Source organism: Culex quinquefasciatus, chromosome 1 (genome assembly GCF_015732765.1).
Source record: "Culex quinquefasciatus strain JHB chromosome 1, VPISU_Cqui_1.0_pri_paternal, whole genome shotgun sequence".
NCBI lineage: Eukaryota > Metazoa > Arthropoda > Insecta > Diptera > Culicidae > Culex > Culex quinquefasciatus.
In genome coordinates, this window is record NC_051861.1 from 118,494,311 (window position 1) to 118,515,198 (window position 20,888).

General features: G+C 43.1%; 3 protein-coding genes across 3 annotated transcripts; 1 reads left to right on the forward strand and 2 right to left on the reverse strand.

Moving 5' to 3' along the window:
• Positions 1 to 6,228: 6,228 nt before the first annotated feature.
• LOC6038438 (nose resistant to fluoxetine protein 6) lies at positions 6,229 to 9,098 on the reverse strand. The gene is made up of 5 exons (XM_038249096.1): positions 8,823 to 9,098; positions 8,033 to 8,572; positions 7,805 to 7,975; positions 7,468 to 7,744; positions 6,229 to 7,409 (listed from the first exon to the last, which is right to left on the reverse strand). The coding sequence occupies exons 2-5, from the start codon at positions 8,338 to 8,340 to the stop codon at positions 6,258 to 6,260; spliced, it is 1,908 nt and encodes a 635-aa protein (XP_038105024.1). The 5' UTR covers positions 8,341 to 8,572; positions 8,823 to 9,098; the 3' UTR covers positions 6,229 to 6,257.
• A 23-nt stretch (positions 9,099 to 9,121) lies between these two features.
• LOC6038441 (meiosis-specific nuclear structural protein 1) lies at positions 9,122 to 14,972 on the reverse strand. The gene is made up of 3 exons (XM_038249099.1): positions 14,874 to 14,972; positions 13,924 to 14,817; positions 9,122 to 9,693 (listed from the first exon to the last, which is right to left on the reverse strand). The coding sequence occupies exons 1-3, from the start codon at positions 14,874 to 14,876 to the stop codon at positions 9,175 to 9,177; spliced, it is 1,416 nt and encodes a 471-aa protein (XP_038105027.1). The 5' UTR covers positions 14,877 to 14,972; the 3' UTR covers positions 9,122 to 9,174.
• LOC6038440 (EF-hand calcium-binding domain-containing protein 1) lies at positions 9,687 to 10,495 on the forward strand. The gene has a single exon (XM_038249101.1). The coding sequence runs from the start codon at positions 9,808 to 9,810 to the stop codon at positions 10,480 to 10,482; it is 675 nt and encodes a 224-aa protein (XP_038105029.1). The 5' UTR covers positions 9,687 to 9,807; the 3' UTR covers positions 10,483 to 10,495.
• Positions 14,973 to 20,888: the final 5,916 nt, after the last annotated feature.

Here is a 20,888-nt window from a genome sequence, read left to right on the forward strand (position 1 = left end):
CTTTTATATTAAAATGGGATTTGAAATGGATGCTCAACATTAAAATGCGTTTTTCTCAAAACGCATGGTTTGTACATAATGCTTTTTGAAATGTTGGCGTCGAAATACCTAATACAAAAAATGTCGAGAAATCCTCCAAATCTCCCACTGCATCAAGAATCAAATAAAAGTACGCAGCCACTCGGAAAACAATCAGGTAAAATTGAACTTGAAAGGGGGTTAAACTTGTTTGCCGTGCACATTTGAGGACGCTTTTTGGTCAGAAACGTCAAAATAGTAAACAATCCAAATTCATTTTGTTTTTAGCAAACACTTGCCTAATTTGCTGGAATTCTTATTTAAAAAAAAATACAAAAATAAAGCGAATTAGCAGAGAGTCTGTGCGATTATTAGTCAAACCAATCAGAAACGGGGGCAGCGAATGACCGAAAGGTTAAAGTTGCCGGAAATAAATAACAACAACAACAATCAGCCAACCCCTTCCAGATGAGCCGACCCGCCAAGCCCGCCTCCGAGCTGGCCGTGTGCCGCGTCTGCATGAGCCAGGGCAAGCAGCTGGTTCCGTTCGCGCGGTACGACGCCGACCGGAAGGCGTACCGGCTGGCGGACGCCATCTCCGCCGTCGGAGCCGTCCAGGTCGAGAACGGCGACGGGTTGCCCCAGTACTGCTGCGTTCGGTGCGTGCGCGGGATCGAGTCGGCGTTCAAGATACAGCGCGTGTGCCAGGAGTCGGACTGGAAGCTGCGCGAGATGTACCCGCAGGTGGAGCCGGAACCCGTGGTGGAGGTTATGAAGGAGGAGGAAGAGTTGGTCTTCAAAGAGGAATGCGAGGAATCTCGGTTACAGGAGACCGTCGCAGATGTTGTGGCTATCAAGCAGGAGGTTGAACCGTTGGATGGCGCCGACTATGCTGTTAGTATTAAAGAGGAGATCGATGAGGTGATGGAGGTGGCTGAGTCTGATGAGGCCGTTGAAAAGCAGTGTCAATCGGACGGCGATGTTACTAGAGAAGCAAAAATCTGCTGTGGCTGCTCGCGATACTGTTTGTCAAAGGAGGAATTGATCAAGCACAGCCTGAAAATGCATTATACGCAACACTCAGGACCGGACAAACAACGGCCCTTTGCGTGCGACATCTGCTACCGAAACTTACCGAACAAGAATGATCTGAACGCGCACAAAAGGCATTTACGCGATGAGAGAAAGAAATATGAGTGCGGAAAATGCGGAAAGGGGTTCTATAGCACTAAAAGTTTACTTTTTCACCGCAGATCTCACGGTCCAGAACCGTTCAAGTGCCACATGTGTCCATTCGTTACGGCCACATCAACCCAGCTAAGAGCTCACGTCCAAAAACACAGCGTGTCCAATGGCACCTATAAATGCTTTGTGTGTGGAACCTGTTACAACACTCCGGCGAATCTGAAGAAACACACTGCAACGCATCCGTACAAACTTCCGCAAAAGTGCCCCTACTGTCCGCGTGTGTTCAACGTTAAAAAGTGGCTCACACATCACATCAACAAACATCGTCAACATGGAGAGTTGGGCAATCAGGGCATTAAGAGTAAATAAAATAAACTTCAAACCAAAAGAACAATGTTTCATTCCATCTTCAGCTTAGCGATATCACCCTTATCAGTAAATGACCGATTAGTCGATTACAGCCGACCGAATTGGCAATCCTCAGTTCGATAAGACCCATTCGATAGGCAATGTCTCGTATAGCTGTTCTAGTTTTGCTAACGCTTCTTCTTCCGCTCGCCTCCGCGCAACGCCAAGACCTCTGTAAAGCGCAACTGAACGAGCTTTTCACCGCCGAAGAACCATGGGCACTTGCAGTCCTGGACAGCTGGGGCCGCTGGCCGTCCGGCCAGTTCTCCGGCAACCAGTACGACCTGGGCGCGTACGATCAGTGCCGCCGGCAGTCGATCTTCAGCGATGCCGTGGGCCCGATCGAGGGACGGTACTGCCTGGTGGTCGTTCCGAGGCAGCTCAACTCCACCGCCGGGCGCTTCTTCGTGGACATGCAAGGGTAAATGGGTTCGCTTTCCAAGTGGGTTAACCTTCTGACTGGTTTGATTCCGTAGAATTGACGGCGTTGCCGTAGGCATGTGCTTTCCGAAGGTGTGCAGCGAGCGACAGCTGCGCGAACCCGCGCTGCAGATCGTCAACTCGAGCTTTGGTATTGCAGCGGATCACGTGCAGGTTCAGTGTGAGGGTGATCTGCCCCGACCGGGAGCTGCCAAACGAACTGCGATGTAAGTTGGTGACGCTAACGCGATCTTACACTCATTACCTAACCTTCCAGCATGGTGTTCACGCTGATCGCAACGTTGACGGTCTTCAGCACAATCTACGACCTTGCGTCCAAGTACTTCAAGCCGAAGCCGGTCGAGCTGTGGACCACGTTCTCGTTACGAAGAAATTGGCACCAGCTGATCCAGGTGCGCCCCTCAACCGGAAGCTCCGAACTCATCGAGTGCGTTCACGGCATTCGAGTGCTGGCCATCGGGTGGATCATCTTGGGACACAGCTACATGATGATCCTGTCGGCACCGGTCATCAACCCACTCGATACGTTTGACGTGAGTCATTTTTGCGGAACTCCTTCACTTGCAGCTACCAACGCTCCTCTTTTCAGTGAAGATCATCGTTTCACAGCGCACTGATCACCACCGGCCCCAACTCCGTCGATACGTTCTTCGTGCTCAGCGGACTGCTGACCTGCTGGGGTCTTCTAAAGGAGCTCGATCGCAACAGCAAGCTGAACGTCCCACTGCTCTATCTGCACCGCTACCTGCGGTTGACCCCTGTATTCGCCGCCCTCATCCTGTTCACCGTGGGATTCTACCAGCGCATTGGCGACGGACCACTCTGGCCGGTACAGCAACAGTTCACGACGGGAAATTGCGAACAATACTGGTGGTCTGCTCTCCTCTACGTTCAAAACTACGTCAACCCGAACCAGCTCTGCATCGGCCACTCGTGGTATCTCTCCGTTGACATGCAACTGTTCCTGCTCTCTCCGCTGATCATCTACCCGCTGTGGCGTTGGGGTCCACGAGTCCTGATCGCTGTCGGCATCCTAATCCTAGCTTCCATGGGATGCCTACTGAGCGTCTTCCTGGTCAACGACCTACGAGCTAGTGTAGCGGAGGCCAGCCTGCTTCGGGAACGTCTAGCCTACCTCCCAACCCACACCCGAATGGGTGCGTGGTTCGTCGGACTGATCCTAGGTTACGTCCTACACCGGATCAAACGAAAACCCATTCAAATCCCCACAATCTACGCGACCCTCGGCTGGTTGACCTCCCTCGGAATCATGATCGCCTGCCTAGTCGGTGCCTACGGAACAAACCATCCAAACTCCCACCAAAACGGCTTCCTCGTAGACGCCCTTTACGAAACGGCCCGTCACGTCCTGTGGGCTTGCAGCGTGGCCTGGATCATCTTCGCGTGCACAACCGGGTACGGCGGGCCGGTCAACACGCTTCTGTCCGCAACCTTCTGGCAACCTTTCGGAAAGCTGTCGTACTGTCTGTACCTGCTGCACCTCCCGGTGCAGGTGTTGTTGACGGGTACGCAACGCACCGTGCGGCACTTTAGTGACCTGGAGGCGATTCACGCGTTCGGTGGGGATGCTTCGTTGACGGTGCTCGCTTCCGTTGGGTGGACGCTGCTTTTTGAGGTGCCGTTTGCAAATTTGGACGGAAGTTTGCGCAAAGTGGTGCGAAAGAAGCCTGCACCGAGAAACAACGAAGAGTTGACGAGCGAGGAGCGGGGATGACTTGAATAAAAAGCATTTTCTTTCAAATTTTGTTTGTTTCTATTGGTAAGAATGTCCGACGAAACTTTTAAAATTTGCAGATATTTCTTCCTGTCCCTTGCAGCATGTTTCGTTCAGGAATTTAATGAGTTCGTCTGTGTTTCTTCAAGCCATTTTTCAAGTTTTAATCAATTTTCAAGTAAGTGATACACATTTCTCTCTTCATCTAAAGTTCTGCTTGACTGTACTTATTATTTATATATCCACTCAGATATGTTTTCCTAGAGTTTACATTTTGCATTTTGAGATGTTCAGATTGTGTTCAGTGGTGAACTGCTCTAAACTCTCGAACGCAGCTGTCAAAATATTGCAGTTTTTGAAGTTTATCTCGCTGTCTGATTACACGCTTCCGGGTGTTTACCCAGACTAGAAATCAATTTTATACACTCGTGGTGAGTATTGCATTCGATCGTAATTTCTCGATCGTAAATAATTTCAGGCATCGCTAGCGGAGTAAACTGACAGCTTCGGAGTATGAAATTTGGTTCTACATCAACTCAGTTTGGAGGTGGAGTCTCGCCGTTGCTCTTAGCGAGGCAAGGCCTGCTTCGATCGTGAGAAAAAGAAGAAAAAAGTGATTTTGAAAGAAGCTGGCCAGTCTCGCCGTTGCTCTTTGCGAGGCAAGGCCTGCTTCGATCGTGTTCGGCCTACGTCGTTGTTTCGCGCGGGAAAATAGGAAGAAAAAGTGTTTTTACCCAAATGCCACTTATTTATCATTATATACGCGCTGATCCCTGTTTTGCCTGATGGGATTGGAAGTTTAACCCTCTACAACCTAACCCCGCCTTTAGACGGGCTTCGATCTGAAAAATCGCCAAAAATCAATTTTTCAACCAATTTTTAATCTTTAAAATGCATTGGAAAGAAGAACTCTTGAAATTTTAGAAAATTTTAGGGTTGGAAGTTTTACTTGTTTTATGTGACTTTGCCATTGTTTTTAAAAATGTAATTTTTTTAGGGGTCAACTTTGGCTGTGTTTTTTACTATTATTTCCTATATTTTAAGTAAAAATAAGTATGCAGTAATTTTTGTAGTGTCCCAGACTATGCCTCTACGCATTTGTTTACAATATAAATGATAATGGTGTCATTCTATAGCAGAAAAAGTGAAAAACAAGTAAAAAATTGAAAAAGTGACTGTAAAAACATGAAAAAATTAGATAGGCAAAATGTAATGATAGGAGGTGTTAGAATAGGCCAAATACTACCAAAAACAAACATAAACTAAACAAGATAAATGAAAATTAAAATACTAAAAATAAAACAAGAAAAACATAAAACAAGAGAAATGAAGTTTTTCGTAGAACAAAAGTTGCTCAAAATGACCTCCTGAACACGGGAAAAATAAAAATCTTCGAAAAAAAAATTTGGGCAGTAGAGGGTTAAAGATAGTTTGAGGATCCGTCTGGTTCTTGTTCTATGTTTAGGCGGGGCCAGACAATGCCCAATGACCTCGGAATTGGGCCGCTAGGATCTCTGCCATTCTGAAATGGGTCATTGGAAGCAGCGCGAGGGCTGTCACTACCTAATACCCGGGACTGAGATAAGCTGTATCAGCATAAACCAAGTCTGATACAAATTATACTTTCCCATAATTTCGCTGCCGGCCAGCGGGTATTGGATTGGACCACACACACACATACACACACACACACACACACACACACATCAACTCAGTTTGGAGGTTAGTTGGCTGATGTAAGAAGAAATTTGTTTTAATTTTTCCTTCCCCGCAAATCATTTCCGGAAGAGATCCGGAAACAAGATCCAGCAGAAATTTGTACTGATTTGACGTTTGCTGAAAGTTTGGTTATGTTACTGCTTGCAACAAAACAATGGTTCTTTTGAGATTTTGGTGAGCATCTCTCTGTAATTTTCAATATTTGGCTTTCCTTGATAGAAGGATCTTGAGGGCAAGTGACAGTTCAGTACAAAACGTGAACGTTAACGGAACGGGCGGATCGAGCGGATCTTTACAGAGTCCGAACACAAAGAAGAAACCGGTTAGTTGTTCAGTTGTCAAATGCCGTCACGGTGTAAAACCATACAAAATTGCTGTCGGATCTTTCCGGGAGAGATCCGGAAAAACCTCCGGAAGCAATTTGTATTGATTTAAAGTTTGCTGAAGGTGGCGAAAAGTTTGGTTATGTTCTGCTTGCAAAAGACAATGGCAAATCGCAGAATGTTGCGTCTGTCACATTTGCCCCTGTTTACTTTTCTACTTCGATGTCAGACAGGGATCGCAGCAACCGATGGTCGATACTCGACTGACATCTGGGTCAACTTGACGATTGTTTTCGCAAGAGTTTGCGTCAAACCAGTTCTTGTTACCGGAACCTTTTCCGTCTGGTTCCACCAGGTCATGAAAGTAAACTAAACACCTTGAGGAAATGCGGGATAGACTGTTTACATCCAAGGTTTATTCAAAGTCACCGTCGTTCTTCGCCTACTACGTTCAGGCTCTCGTTGGTCTCGTTAGGAGGCTTCGCACGCACCAGTTTCCGCAGCCATTCGTCCAGATTCAGAAACGGCAGCTCAAACAGCAGTGTCCATCCAACCGAGAGCAGCACCGCCAACGCTACTTCACCCCAAAAGGAGTGAATCGCTTCCAGGTCGCTAAAGTGCCGCACGGTACGCTGCCGACCGGTCAGGAAGATCTGCAGCGGTAGATGCAGCAGGTACAGACAGTACGACAGCTTTACGAACGGTTGCCAGAAGGTCGCGGATAGCAGGGTGTTAATCGGGCCGCCGTACCCGGTTGTGCACGCGAAGATGATCCAGGCCACGCTGCAAGCCCATAGGACATGACGGGTCGTTCCGTACAAGGTGTCCAGCAAGGTGGCGCTCGGATGGGGGTGCGGCTGGTTCGTTTCGTAGGCGCAGACGATACAGGCGATCAAGATTCCGAGGGAGGTCAACCAGCCGAGGATCGCGTAGATTGTGGGTATCGTAATGGTTCGTCGTTTGATCCGATGAAGGACGTAACCCAGGATCAGTCCGACGAACCACGCTCCCATCCGGGTGTGAGTTGGAAGGTAGGCTATACGTTCCTGGAGCAATCCTGCGTCCAGTACGCTAGCGCGCAGATCGTTGATCAGGTAGACGCTCAGCAGACATCCCATGGACGCCAGGATTAGGACGCCGACAGCGATCAGGACTCGTGGACCCCAGCGCCACAGCGGGTAGACGATCAGCGGTGAGAGCAGGAACAGTTGCATGTCAACGGAGAGATACCACGAATGACCGAGGCAGACCTGATGCGGGTTGACGTAGTTTTGAACGTAGAGGAGAGCAGACCACCAGTATTGCTTGCAGTTGCCGGAAGTTAATTGGTACGTCTCGGACCAGAGTGGTCCATCGCCAATGCGCTGGTAGAATCCAACGGTGAACAGGATGAGTGCGGCGAACACCGGAGTCAACCGCAAGTAGCGGTGCAGATAAAGCAGCGGAACGTTCAGCTTACCGTTGCGGTCTAGTTCTTTCAGCAGACTCCAGCATGTTAGCAGTCCGCTGAGCATGAAGAACGTGTCCACGGAGATGGGTCCAATTGTGATCATTGCGCTGTGGAACGATGATCTCCACTGAAATAAGAATACTTTTAAGTTGTATCAAGAAAGGAGTTCTACAAGAAACACTCACGTCAGACAAGGTGTACGGATTGATCAGCGGTGCAAGGAAGGTCAACGAATAGCTGTGCCACAGCATGATCCAACTGATGGCCAGCACTCGGATGCCGTGGATGCATTCGATACTTTCCGAGCTTCCTGTTGATGGGCGTACCCTGGTCAGCTGAAGCCAGTTTCTCCGCAAGGAGAAAGTAGTCCACAGCACTTCACGTTTCTGTGCGAAGTACCTTGTGACAAAGTCGTAGACTATGCTGAAGATCACCAGCGTACCGATCATAGCGAATACCGTTCTGGAAGCAACACTCGAACGTTAGCACTTGTTGGATCCCCAAAAACCTAAACACCCTTACATTGCAGTTGTTCTGGCAGCTCCCGGTCGATCCGGTTCTTGCTCGCACTTGATGCCCACGTAATCCGCCGCGATATTGAAGCTTGAATTGACGATCGCCAACACGGGTTCGCTCAGCTGTTCCTCACTGCACACCTTCGGAAAGCACATGCCCACGGCAACGCCGCCAATTCTACAAAAAATAAGATTATCACAAAGTTTCTTGGAAGCCCAACCTTGACCCCGCTACCCTCTTACGTCCACGAAGTTTTCGGAAGAGTTCCTCGGAACGACCACCAGGCAGTACCGTCCGTCGATCCTACCCACTGAATCGCTGAAGATCGACTGCCGGCGGCACTGATCGAACGCTCCCAGGTCGAACTGGCTTCCGGAGAACTGACCCGACGGCCAACGGCCCCAACTGTCCAGAACTGCAAGTGCCCATGGTTCTCCAGCGCTTGACGCGGCGACTATCTCCTCCAGCTGAGCTGTACAGAGATCTTGGCGTTGTTGCGCCAGGACGAGCGGAAGAAGCGTTAGCAAAACTAGAGGAGACATATTTTGCCGCGGTGAAGGTTAACTTAGGTCTGAGGTAACCTTCCGGACTAATCAAACCATTTAACGGTTCTTTTCGGTGGGCTATCGTGACGAATCCATTATTAGGTGATAACGGCGATCTCGCTAAGCTGCTGATAAACACCGTGGGAAATGGCGCGAGGTGAACCACTCTGCTGCTGAATGAATTGTGAATCACTCGAACCTTGGTTGAGCGTTCGGTAGAATTGAACACCTGTCCGATAACGGCAAGCATGAGACATAATTCGATACAAGGGAATGTCGTTAATTGTGTTAAGACGTTAGATAAGTTGTTGTTATATTTTTATTTAATTTTTGTGATTATTGCATTCGATCGTAATATTACGATCATCATTTCTCGACTCGAGATTTCTCAGGATTTCTCGATAGTAAAATTACGACTTACCGTCGACAAATTACGATCAATTATTACGACAAATTTAGAAATACAGAGAGATGCTCACCAAAATCTCCAAAGAACCATTGTTTTGTTGCAAGCGCAGTAACATAACCAAACTTTCAGCAAACGTCAAATCAGTACAAATTTCTGCTGGATCTTGTTTCCGGATCTCTTCCGGAAATGAACCGGCAGCAATTTTGCATGGTTTGACGTTTGCTGGGGGTGCCGAAAAGTTGGGTTATGTTACTGCTTGCAAAAGACAATGAAGCAAATATGTCAACAGTTTGAGCGACCTGTCAAAATTCTAACCTCAAAAATAAGTAGAAGTAGTTGCCGGAATTTCTCTAGAAGTAGAAACCATCATCATAAAATCAGTCAATAAGTTTATTACCAAATAAATTACCCCCAACCTACCTTCACTTGTCCTTCGGCAACGGCAGATGCTCCCGGTCACTCTCCCTGAGCACCCCCGGCGGCAGGAATCCCAACAGGGCCGTCACGTGCTCCTTCAACAGCTTAATGCGCTCCTCCTCGATAATCTCCTCGCGCCGCTTCTCCTCCTGCTCGAACATGCTCTGCATCTGCATCAGCTCCTTGACCTCGTCCGCTCGACGCTGGCGTCGCTCTTCGAGCAGTTCCTGGATCGCCCGCCGGTGCTCCATCAACTTGAGCCGGCGCTTCTCGTTGCCCATCTGGTCGAGCCGGTCGCGCTCGGCCCACAGCTTCAGCTGGTCCTCCTTGAAGCGGCGATCTTCGTCTTCCTGCTGCTTCCGGCGGCACTCGATTTCCACCAGCTGGCGCTCGATGCCGAGCCGGGCCTCGATGCGTTTGCGCAGCTGCTGTTCCAGGTCACGCTGCAGCCGCTGCTCCTGCCGCTCGTCCAGCTCGGCCGCGTACAGATCCTGGAGCAGGTTCTCTCGCTTGCGGGCCTCGTCCTGAAAAGAATCATAATTTCGGTTAATGACAAGCGCAGTAGGCCTGGCTCAATCAACATTGTCTAGCTGTCCCAGGTAGAGAGAAAACGTCAAAAACCCCACAAAAAAAGAATCATGTCCCTCGACTCAACCCTCGATTCCGGCGAGGAAATTCGCTTCCTGAACAAGATCAGCGGCACGATCCGGCAGCTGGTGCGCCAAACCCACTTTACAACGCGCGAGCTCGAGGTGGTCCTGCTCATCTACTACAAGCTGCTCAAAGAGGACGACGACAATGGCGGGGCGCGATTCTCCGCCCGGAAGGGCATCACCCGGCACCAGTTCACCACGGTGTTCGACACCGTGTTCGGCATGACGGACAACGCGATGCTGCGGCGGGTCATGACGGCGCTGGACAAGGGCGCCTCCTCGTACGTCACGATGGAAACGTGGGCCAAGACGATGTCGCTGTTTTTGCGCGGAAGCTTCGAGGAGAAGATGCGGTACTGCTTCGACGTGTACGACATCCAGGCGGAGGGGATGATCCGGCGGGACCACATGATGCTGCTGCTGCGGAGTGCCTTCATCAAGCACGTGGACGAAGAGGTGGAGGAAGCGGTCAAGGACATGGTGGACATTATGCTGCACAAGATGGACCTGGACCGGGACGGGGCGATTTCGTTCGAGGACTATCGGGAATCGGTGCGGCGATCGCCGGAACTGTTGGAGTGCTTCGGGCAGGCCCTGCCCGATCGGGGCCACATTTATGCCTTCTCGAGGACGTTCCTGGAGAGGGTGCGGAAATTCTAGTGTGGAGGGTTCAATAAAGCGCAATAACTTTTTGGTCAAAATTCTTTTATGCTATAAAAACATCGATCGTTTAAACATATTTTTCTGATTTTTTAAGCTTTTGAGATTTTTTTAAGCTGTTCAATTGCTTCAGAATAAAGCGATTTAATTTGAATTTTAAATTTTTGCATTATTAAAAAGACCCGATTTAATCCCACCTGGGGTGAGATAGAGCCTTTCTTACAAAAGGAAGATAACGGCAGTTGATTTTTTTTTTCAAAGAAATAGCAAAATAAAGAATGGTCCATTCATTAATCAATTCAAAACTCAACATGATATTTTCATAAAACTGAAAAGCGCTGGTTTTTGCCTCATTTGCCATGGCCGGGTGTAAGCTGTGCTCGCACACAAGCATTTTCGATTTTTTTTAAATCAGAGCAAATTATTTGTGAGGCAGAGAATTAGCTCACTATTTGCGATGTTCGTAATGTTTTCTGCCTATCGCTAAATTGTTCGTATTCTCTGAGTGATTTTTGCACTTTTCAAAATATCAAGAATTAACGAGAAAACAAAATAATTCCTTCTTGCACCAGAGCGTTAAAGTGGTCACAAAATGACTGGCAGAAAGTGTTTCCACACCCGAGAATTTGCCGTGTTGTAAACGATGTAACGGTAAAGCCGCACACATGTTCTTGAAAGCTTTGAAACGCCTACTGGAATTCACAAAACTGACATTTAGGCGTTAGGCAAAATTGTGAGCTTTAAATAAGCAAGCCAGAAAATTATGTAGTATGCATTTAGGCGTTTTTGGGATTGGGAAGCATACTGCGACTGAGCGCTCGGTGAGACTTCACTACGACAAACGCACGCTGGGTTCATTGCCGACGAGCCGATACGATGAACTAAAATACTAACACACAAAAAGGCTCGTACCGAAGCTAGAAAACCAAACCCGCGATGTGCGTTGTCCCTGGCGCATGGGAAGCTTGGACGCTAACCAGAAATTCGTTCACTCAGAGATCTATCAGAGAATGAGCAAAACAAAAAAAGAAAGGCAAAATAATGAGCATGGGGCTCCAGAACGGATAGCTGAAGGTTAGCATAGATAATCATGATAGGCGATGTGTGTAAACGAGCAATCGATAGGGCAACTTGTACAAAAAGGGGGTTATCTAGTATCAAAACTCTAAACGCGCCAGCATCACGCGCCAGCATTACTCGCGTCTGCATGTGAAGCTCAACTTGACAACTTGTCGACGAAGCGACGAAAATCGATCGTCCATGATTTTTTGCAGATTTTTCGAATGAATATTTCTCGAGAAATGATTTGGGAACGAAGCTTGATTTGGCGTCTGAGCCAAAAGCAAACCCTATACCTTTCTTTAGTAAGAAAGGCAAAAAACAAAACTCTCAAAAAAACTTCAACATTTCGATTTAAAAAACAAACAAAAATTTATGAAATTTTAATTTTTTTTTGAATTCCTTTCTATTTTCCATGATTTTTTGATTTCATGGAATTTGTTTATTCTTTTTTTTCTTAAAAACACAAAACATTTAAAATTCTATTGTTATTTAAATTTTATGATTTAAAAAAAAACATTGAATTATTGGAAATCTAAGTTTTTTAGAACGTCGGATTTTTGAGTTCTTTCAGAATTTTATTTTTAAGTTAATATTAATTTTTTTAAACAGTCGGAAGTTTTAGTGTAATTAATATATTGAGATAATTTTTCAAAAAATTGAATGGAATTTTTGGAATCTTCTAAGGGGACCATCCATAAACCACGTGGACACTTAAGGGGGGGGGATGGGTAATCGATTCCCAAAAAAATGTCCACGTGGTTTATGGATGGTCCCAAGCAAATTTTTCTTTATTTACAGCTTTTAGAGTGTAAGTTGAGCCGTTTTTTTTTAAATTTCAATTCAGATACTTAAAATATTTTTTGTTCTGTAATATTTTTTCAAATAAGAATTTTTCGACCAATTTAAATATTTTAACCCTCTACAACCCAACCCCGCCTTTAGACGGTCTTCGATTTAAAAAATCGCCAAAATCCATTTTTCAACCAATTTTTGATCTTTAAAAGCATGGGAAAGAAGAACTCTTAAAATTTTAGAAAATTTCTGGGTTGGAAGTTTGACTTGTTTTATGTGACTTTGCCAATGTTTTTAAAAATGTCATTTTTTAGAGGTCAACTTTAGCAGTGTTTTTTACTAACATTTCTTATATTTTAAGTAAAAAGAAGAATGCGGTAATTTTTCTAGTGTCCCAGACTATGCCTCTACGCATTTATTTACTATTTGAATGATAATGGTGTCATTTTATAGCAGAAAATGTGAAAAAACATGCAAAAAATTGAAAAAGTTACTGTAAAATCATGAAAAAATTAGATAGGCAAAATGTAATGATAGGAGGTGGTAGAGTAGGCCAAATACTACCAAAAACAAACATAAACTAAGCAAGATAAATGCAGATTAAAATACTAAAAATGAAACAACAAAAACATAAAACATAAAACAAGAGAAGCAAAGTTTTTCGTAGAACAAAAGTTGTTTAAAATGACCTCCTAAAAATAACAATTTACGAAAAAAAATTGGGCAGCAGGGGGTTAAATCATTTTTTTACCATCTATAATTAAAAAAAATCTTTTCTTATTACAGATTTTTAAGATTTATGTAATTGTGAATAAGTTAATTCTCAATTCGCAAGGATTTTTTAAATCTAAAATTAAACAGCAATGCATTCCGCAATAGTCCATTTTTTAACAAACCCATAGAAAATAGGAAAAAGTGAGCCCGTCGACGTACCAGCTACAATGCCAAGTTAAAAAGTAGCTTAACTGTTTTGCTCTGTTTGCATTTTTCTAAAATTTAAGATTTTTTTTGCTGGAAAAAAATATCATAACATTTCAAATTTTCAGTATTTTTATTAGTTCAAGTTTTACAGAACTTCTCAAGTTCCTAGATTTTTTGAATTATCTTGAACTTTTCTGATCTGATCTGATTTTCCTGAATTTTATTTTTTTCAAAACATTTTGAATTTTTAGAATTGTCAGAATTTTGGTGTATTTATTATGTTTCTTTTTTTTTTTTTTAATTTAAGATAGGTGTATAATTCTGTTTTTTTCAGAATTTTCTTTAATAATTATGATTTTTCATAATCGTTTTCTTTAATTAAATTTAAAATATAAAAAAAAACTTTTAGAATTCATAGATTTTTTCATGTCTTTTAAAAAGTTTTTTTTTAATTTGAGATTTATCAATGAAAACAATTTACATCTAATTTACCTACTGGTATTATCTAAAAATTGAAAAACTGCTATTACGGAATATTTTTTTGACAATCAGTCGACATGCCATCCGAGCTAGGTTGCCAAGAAAAACAAGGATGTCAAGTCGAACAAGGACAGACAACAAAGAAATGCGTTGTAAGAAACAAAAAACAAGTCCCAAAATACTCACAAACTCCGCCTGCAGTTCCGCCACCATCTTCTCGTTCAACCGCTCCCGGGACTTGGCACTCGCCAGCTTGCGCCGGTGCTGCACCTCCTGCTCGGCGTCCCTCGCCTCCAGGTACCGCCGGATGCGCTCGTTCTCCTCGGCCACGGCCAACCGCTGCCGCTCCTGCCAAATCTCCTTCGCCTCCCGGAAGTACTCCATCTCGCGGCGGGTCCGCTGCTGCAGCTCCAACTTCCTCTGGATCTCCTCGAAGCGCTCTTCCTGCAACTTGCGGCATATTTCGTCCAGGAAGGTCTTCTCCCGCAGGAACTCTTCGTACATGACCTGCTTCTGCTGCTGCAGGGCCCTCATCTGGGCGTGCAGCGTGTCGCGCAGTTCGAGCTTTTGCTTCCAGTCCTCCTCCTGGCATTGTTTGATGAATTCTAGATTTTTCAACCTCAGTTTCTCGAGTTCTTCCTGCTCGCGTTGGGCGACGAGTTGCTCCTCGAGCCGTCGCGCTTCGAGTTCCGCCTTTTGGGCGGCGATTTCTTTGGCGACGTACGCGGCCCGCAGTTTGGACTCGAGCTCGCGCAGTTCCTGGTTCGAGTCGCGCAGCTGTTGGCGCAGCTTTTCCTCGTTGATTCGGCGCCGGTTGGCCTCGTGCAGTTGCAGGGCAAGTTCGCGCTCTTCCTCCAGCTGCTGTTGGCGTTCCTCTTCGAGGGCTTCCTCCTGGCGCTTTTTGGCCTGCAGATCGCACTCGAGGACGACGGCCGTGTGTTGGCGCTTTTGCTGGCTCAGCTGGCCGTTCCGCTGGATTTGGCTTAGGTCCCGCTGGAAGCAGTCCTGCTTGCGGGCGCTCTGCACTTCGCGGCAGAGCGCCGTTTGCCGCAGCTGGCGTCGCTTCTCCGGGGCGGGGAACTACGGCGTGATGGGGTTTAGGAAAGTGATTTCTACAGAAATTTTGTTTTACTTACCATTTGGCTGGGATTTTAGTTTTGCCAAAAAATCTGCTGATCAAACATTCACCCCCAAACTAAAACCGTTGACTTGGAAACATATGGTGCACCAACATAAGGAGAGCACCTTGCGCGCGCTCGTTTGTTTTGGTTGCAGCAGCATAAAGTGAGCACTTTTATGTATCTAAACGTACGCAGCCACAGGAGGTAACGAATCTCGAAAAGAGTAAAACTGGATTTCCGTGTAGGGCCATCCATATAAACCATAAACCATAAACACTGTAACTGAAAATCACACTTTGCTGAGTTTATTTTCCCACTTTTTCAAACTATTTTTTCAGCTCTGATTTTTTTTTTGAAAGCGTCCAATAAACCAATAAATTTTTTAGTTTTTGCTTTTTAAGTGTTTTTTAATACCCCTGAGCCTGACTCAAGCGACTTAAGCTAGGCGGTTTCAAAAACACCCAAAAAGCAAAAACTGGAAATTTGGTTTACATTCAAACCCCGATGGTTTGACACCAACTGTTGTCAAACAAACGGGGTTACGTTTTAGTTTGACACCCCTTTTACACGGAGTTCACACACACCACCAATCGTTTGTTTTGATAGTGTGCGTGAGTGCCGTGTAAAAAGTGACAGTTCGTCACTTTTTAGTTTACGCAGAAAAATATTTTGTAGAATCAGCCTGTACGAGGTTTGATTCAACAAAATTTTTGTTGAATATAATTAACGCCGATTTTGCGTTGAAACAAACCTTGATTTTTTCAATTCCACAAAAATCTTTTGTTGTTTTGACGTTTAGCGTTGATTCAACAAAAATCTTGATTTTCAAATCAACAAAACGTTTTGTTGGTTCAAATATGCCTATTTTTCGGTGTGAATTTAAAGAGTGTCTAACGAAAAAGTTACCAACTACCGGGGGTTGAGTGTAATACAATGTTTAAATTTTTGATTTTTAAAAATAGCAAAGCAATCCACATAAACGACCCCGGGTCTTTTGTGGTCTCTGTTGCAAGTTTCTGCTCATTTCTAGGCGTCCTAAGGTTATGGGTGGTGAGTCACCCAAAACCTCTTTTACGCAAATGGACCGACATTTTACTTCCCCATCCGATAGAAGGCCAGGAGGATAAGGCGGGAATCGAACCCGCGTCACGAGACTCTCCCTTCGTTTTAGAATCCTTTTAGAAATTGTGTCTACACTCATCCCTCATATTCGGAACAGTTTACAGATCGGCCAATGTTCAATAAATCATATAAAATCGATAATTGAACATAATGATTTGCTTTTACCTTCATGTGAAAGCTTTTCTTGCGATCTTTCGATTGATGTATAGACCAGCTGTACATTTTTACGATTTATATCAAGTTTTCGAAGAAAAACATTGACCATTGAAATCCACAAATTCGGAACACTTTTTTCTTACGATGTAAACAAACTTTTTTTTCTCTCCCGGTGTACATATTTTTTACAAAATAATGACTTTGCACTCTGAAACCAATAGAACTCATGGTTAGTGATGTTTTATGAATGGTCTGATAACTTTTTTGTGAAAATATCAGTTAAATTCAGGTGTTCCACAATTGTGGGAGACACAATAACATCCCACAATCATGGAACGGGCAATTTGGAGGCAGTATTTTACTGCTCTGGATAAAATAGTCTTGAAATGCAGTTTTTGTTTGAAAAGTATTACTTTTACTGGTGAAATAGCAAGAGAATGTCCAAATAAAGGCCTTAAAAATAGCAGGGTCGGCAGAAAAGTTGCATTTTGCATTCTATTGACAAATTACCACAAAAGTGTTCCGAATTTGTGGGTGTTCCGAATATGTGGGATGACTGTATTTAATATTAGGAGTTTTAAAAATATCATTCTGAAGGTCATAAGCTTGATGATCAAATCATTCTTAAAAACAAAAATCAAAACATTCTAAAGTTCTAATATTCAAAAAATCAAAACATTAAAACAAAGTCAAAAAAAATAAAATTAAATGCCATTGCAATGGTAAAGTGTCTTTAATAAAACTAATAATAATTATTTTTTAAATTTGAATATTCTTCAATTTATTAATTCTTAAATTCTACAGTTCTAGAATTCTAAATTTTTTAAAATTCTATGATTCTAAAATTCTGAAATTCTATTTTTTTAAAAACCTATAAATTCTAAAGATCTAGTTTTTAATTAAAATTTTAATTTTACTAAAAAATAAAATTCTGAAATTCATTTATAATTTAAATCATTTCATTCAGTTCGTAATATTTTTTAAACTCCGAATGTTTATAGACTAAATTTTAACATTGTGAAATACTTAGAAACCTTCAGCTAATAGCTCTTAAAGTAATTAAAAGTTTTTTTTTAATTTTCTAAAATTTTACAATTTTCAATTTAAGATTTTTTAGAGTTTTTTTTTATTATTTTTAAATTTATAAAATTTTGAATTTTTTAAAAGTTTTTAGTTTTTTTTCGAATTTTTAAATTTTGCGAAATTGGATGGAAGCTTAGGTGTAAAAAGATGTTTGCAATTGCTTCAAAAATCAAGCCTTCGGACACTTATGGTACGTTCGTTTGAAGAGCCGGTGCGGCACTGAGTGCCGCACTCGTCGGTGCCAGTTTTGGTTCAATCGAACGTCATTTGTCAGTGCGCGTGGAACTCGCATGAAACTGAAAAAATATCGAGTGCGGCACTAGAGTTTCAGTTCCAAGATGGCGGCGAAACTCGTGCGGAACTAGCGCGAGTTTCTTCAAAGAAACACTTTGACAGCTCTGAGTGCGGCACTCAGTTCCGAACTAGCCATCAAACGAACGTACCATTAGTTTCGAGTAGGAATCTCGTAAGCGAGAACGCCAAGGCAATGCTTTAGAGCGAATAATTTGATTTTTTAAAGTTATTGGAATTTTGAAGAATTTTGAAAGTTTTAAAATTTTCAAATTAAAAAAATATAAGTATTTCACGATTTAATAAAAAAAATATTTTAGGATTTTTAAATATAAAACTTTTTTAAAGAATATCTAGAATTTAATCTCAGAGTTTTTTAATTTTAGAAAGAATGAAATTTAGAATTATTTTTTGAATAGTTTACAAGTTATGAGAATTCAAGAATTGTATAATGCTAGAATTCAACACATTTCAGTATTTAAAAATTAAAGAATTTTAGTATTTGGGATTTTTTCAAGTTCGGAATTCAAATATTTTAGAATTTCAGATTTTTTTTACATTTTGAGAACTTCAAGACTTTGAGAATTTTAAGCCGGGACCGTGGTATAGGGGTATACACGCAGAAAAATGAATTATCAATTCGATAAGTTTTTGCCATCAATTCGATAAATAAAATTATCGGTTGGCAACCAATAATTTATTTTATCAAATTCAATAATCAATTTGATAAAACTTTTTTGTCGATTTGACAAAATGTATTATCAATTTGATAAACGTCTTAGAAGAAACGTCAAAAGCAAAACTTATCAAATTGATAAAATTGTTGATCATTTTGATAAATTTTGTTAATCAAAACTATAATTTTGTTTATCGGAATGAAAATTGTATTTATCGTCATTTTGCTGGCTATTCTTTCGTTATTTTTATTCCAAAATTTATAAATAATAAATAAAATTTATAATTTCCAAAATTAGTTTATTATTTATTTACACAAATCTGAGTATGCACCAAGTGAAAAAGATTGCACTTTGGACTCGACTTCAGCAGCAACCTCAAGCGCTTCCTCGTTTTTCTGGTATTCGGTCAACTTCAGACTCTCCAAGCTGAAGATCCACCTCCGTGGTGGACCAACCGGAACTCCACAGGGACCGACTCTCCCGATACCATTTGCTTCATTTTGGCTTGCATTTGTCAAGGCTAAAGTTGCCCGGAACGTTTTGACAGTGTCCAAAGATAGGTTGAAGCCCAGATTCAGGTGAAAATCTGAAAACACGATAAAATCTTTGTTTAAAAACAACTCAATACAAACTTTTCACCATCAACCTCTGATTCCATTCCAAGATCAGCCTCTTTGTTCAATGTGGCCTGGGGTGTACTTTGTTGCAGCTTTAAGGTTGCGGAAGATGTCAGATTTTCCAGGACTTCGAGTCGCTGCCGAACTTTCCGCAGCGCCCAGTCACGAAATATTCTAGCAGAGCTGGTTCTGTCAGAATCCTGCTAGAACGATGGAACATTTCTGCTAGAATGCTCTAAGAATATCCAGCTCTGTAAGAACTCGGATAGAATCCTGCTAGAACGTCGTGACTGGGCGGGAGTAGTTGTCGTCCCCGTAGGTTCAGTATAAGCCAGATTCTACGAAGAACTCGGTGCTGTAGAATTAGTAGCGGCGGCGGCTTTTCCGGCATTTTCTTAAGCACATCGAACCGATTTACCGTACGTTTTACTTCTTAAAAATAGTTAGATTAGAATATTCCTCGCTGAATCCACATGTTTGTTCCTTTACTTTTTGATTTGTTTATTTATGTTTGGAATGACAGCAGAAATTCAGTGACAATTTTATTTATCAAAAAAACAATAATGATTGTCGTTTTGACAATAAAAGTTTATCAAAACGATAAGTTTGCGTTATCAAATTAATAACTATAAATTATTGATGTTGATAATGTTATTTATCAATGTGATAAGTCTGAATTTTTCTGCGTGTAAGCGTGATTGCCTCTCACCCAGTCAGCCTGGGTTCGATCCCCGACGTTCCTGGTGGCAAATTTTGAGACGAGCTTTGTCTGATCACGCCTTCCGTCGGACGGGGAAGTAAATGTTGGCCCCGGTCTAACCTAGAGGTTCAGGTGTAGAAGTCGTCTCCCTGGGTCCTGTCTCGGTGGAGTCGCTGGTAGGCAGTTGGACTAACAATCCAAAGGTCGTCAGTTCGAATCCCGGGGTGGATGGAAGCTAAGGTGTAAAAAGAGGTTTGCAATTGCCTCAACAATCAAACCTTCGGACACCTAGTTTCGAATAGGAATCTCGCAATCGAGAACGCCAAGGCAATGCTGTAGAGCGAATAGTTTGATTTGATTTGAATTTTAAAATTTGAGAATATTAACAATTTGCACAATATCAAGAAATTCAATAAATTTGTAATTTTAAAATTCTTGCATTCTAAAGTTCTGGAATGCTAAAATAAAGTCCAAAGCCAACTGCAAATCCGCTGTAAAAGCGCTTTTAATGCAGATGTGAAAACACTTTAGCTTTTACCCGCAGCTGGAAATGCGCTGTCAGGGCTATACAGTGACTAAATTTAGTGCTGAATGGTTACTTGGGTGGTGATATCGCTAAGCTGAAGATGAAATGAAACATTGTTCTGATGGCTTGAAGTTTATTTTATTTACTCTCAATGCCCTGATTACCCAACTATGCATCTCCATGTTCACGATGTTTGTTGATGTGGTTTGTAAGACACTTTTTAAGGTTGAACGCACGCGGGCAGTAGGGGCACTTTTGAGGAAGTTTGTACGGATGCGTTGCAGTGTGTTTCTTCAAATTCGCCGGAGTGCTGTAAAAGGTTTCACACACAAAGCATTTAAAGGTGCCATTGGACGAGCTGTGTTTTTGGACGTGAGTTCTTAGCTGAGTTGTTGTGGTCGCAATGAATGGACACATGTAGCAATTGAGTGGACTTGATCCGTGAGTTCCGCGGTGCAAATTCAAACTTTTAGTGGTATAGAACCCCTTTCCGCATTTTCCGCACTCATATTTCTTTCTCTCATCACGAAAATGCCTTTTGTGCGCGTTCAGATCATTCTTGTTCGGTAAGTTTCGGTAGCAGATGTCGCACGCAAAGGGCCGTTGTTTGTCCAATTTTGAGTGTTGCGGGTAATGAAACTTTAAACTGTGCTTGATCAATTCCTCCTTTGATAAACAGTATTGTGAGCAGCCACAGCAGATTTTTGCTTCTCTGGTAACATCGCCATCCGATTGACACTGCTTTTCAACGGCCTCATCAGACTCAGCCACCTCCATCACCTCAGCGATCTCCTCTTTAATACTAACAGCAAAGTCGGCGCCATCCAACAGTTGCGGCAGTTCCTCAACCTCCTGCTT

Excerpts from the sequence above, each read along its gene's own strand:
- LOC6038438 (XM_038249096.1), bottom strand. The coding sequence starts at position 8,340 with ATGTCTCCTCTAGTTTTGCTAACGCTTCTTCCGCTCGTCCTGGCGCAA. Across the intron at positions 7,976-8,032 it reads AACTTCGTGGACGTAAGAGG|AATTGGCGGCGTTGCCGTGG; the intron begins GTAGCGGGGTCA and ends TATTTTTTGTAG. Across the intron at positions 7,745-7,804 it reads GCTGCCAGAACAACTGCAAT|AACGGTATTCGCTATGATCG; the intron begins GTAAGGGTGTTT and ends TGTTGCTTCCAG.
- LOC6038440 (XM_038249101.1), top strand. The coding sequence starts at position 9,808 with ATGTCCCTCGACTCAACCCTCGATTCCGGCGAGGAAATTCGCTTCCTG.
- LOC6038441 (XM_038249099.1), bottom strand. Across the intron at positions 9,694-13,923 it reads CGGAACTGCAGGCGGAGTTT|GACGAGGCCCGCAAGCGAGA; the intron begins GTGAGTATTTTG and ends GATTCTTTTCAG.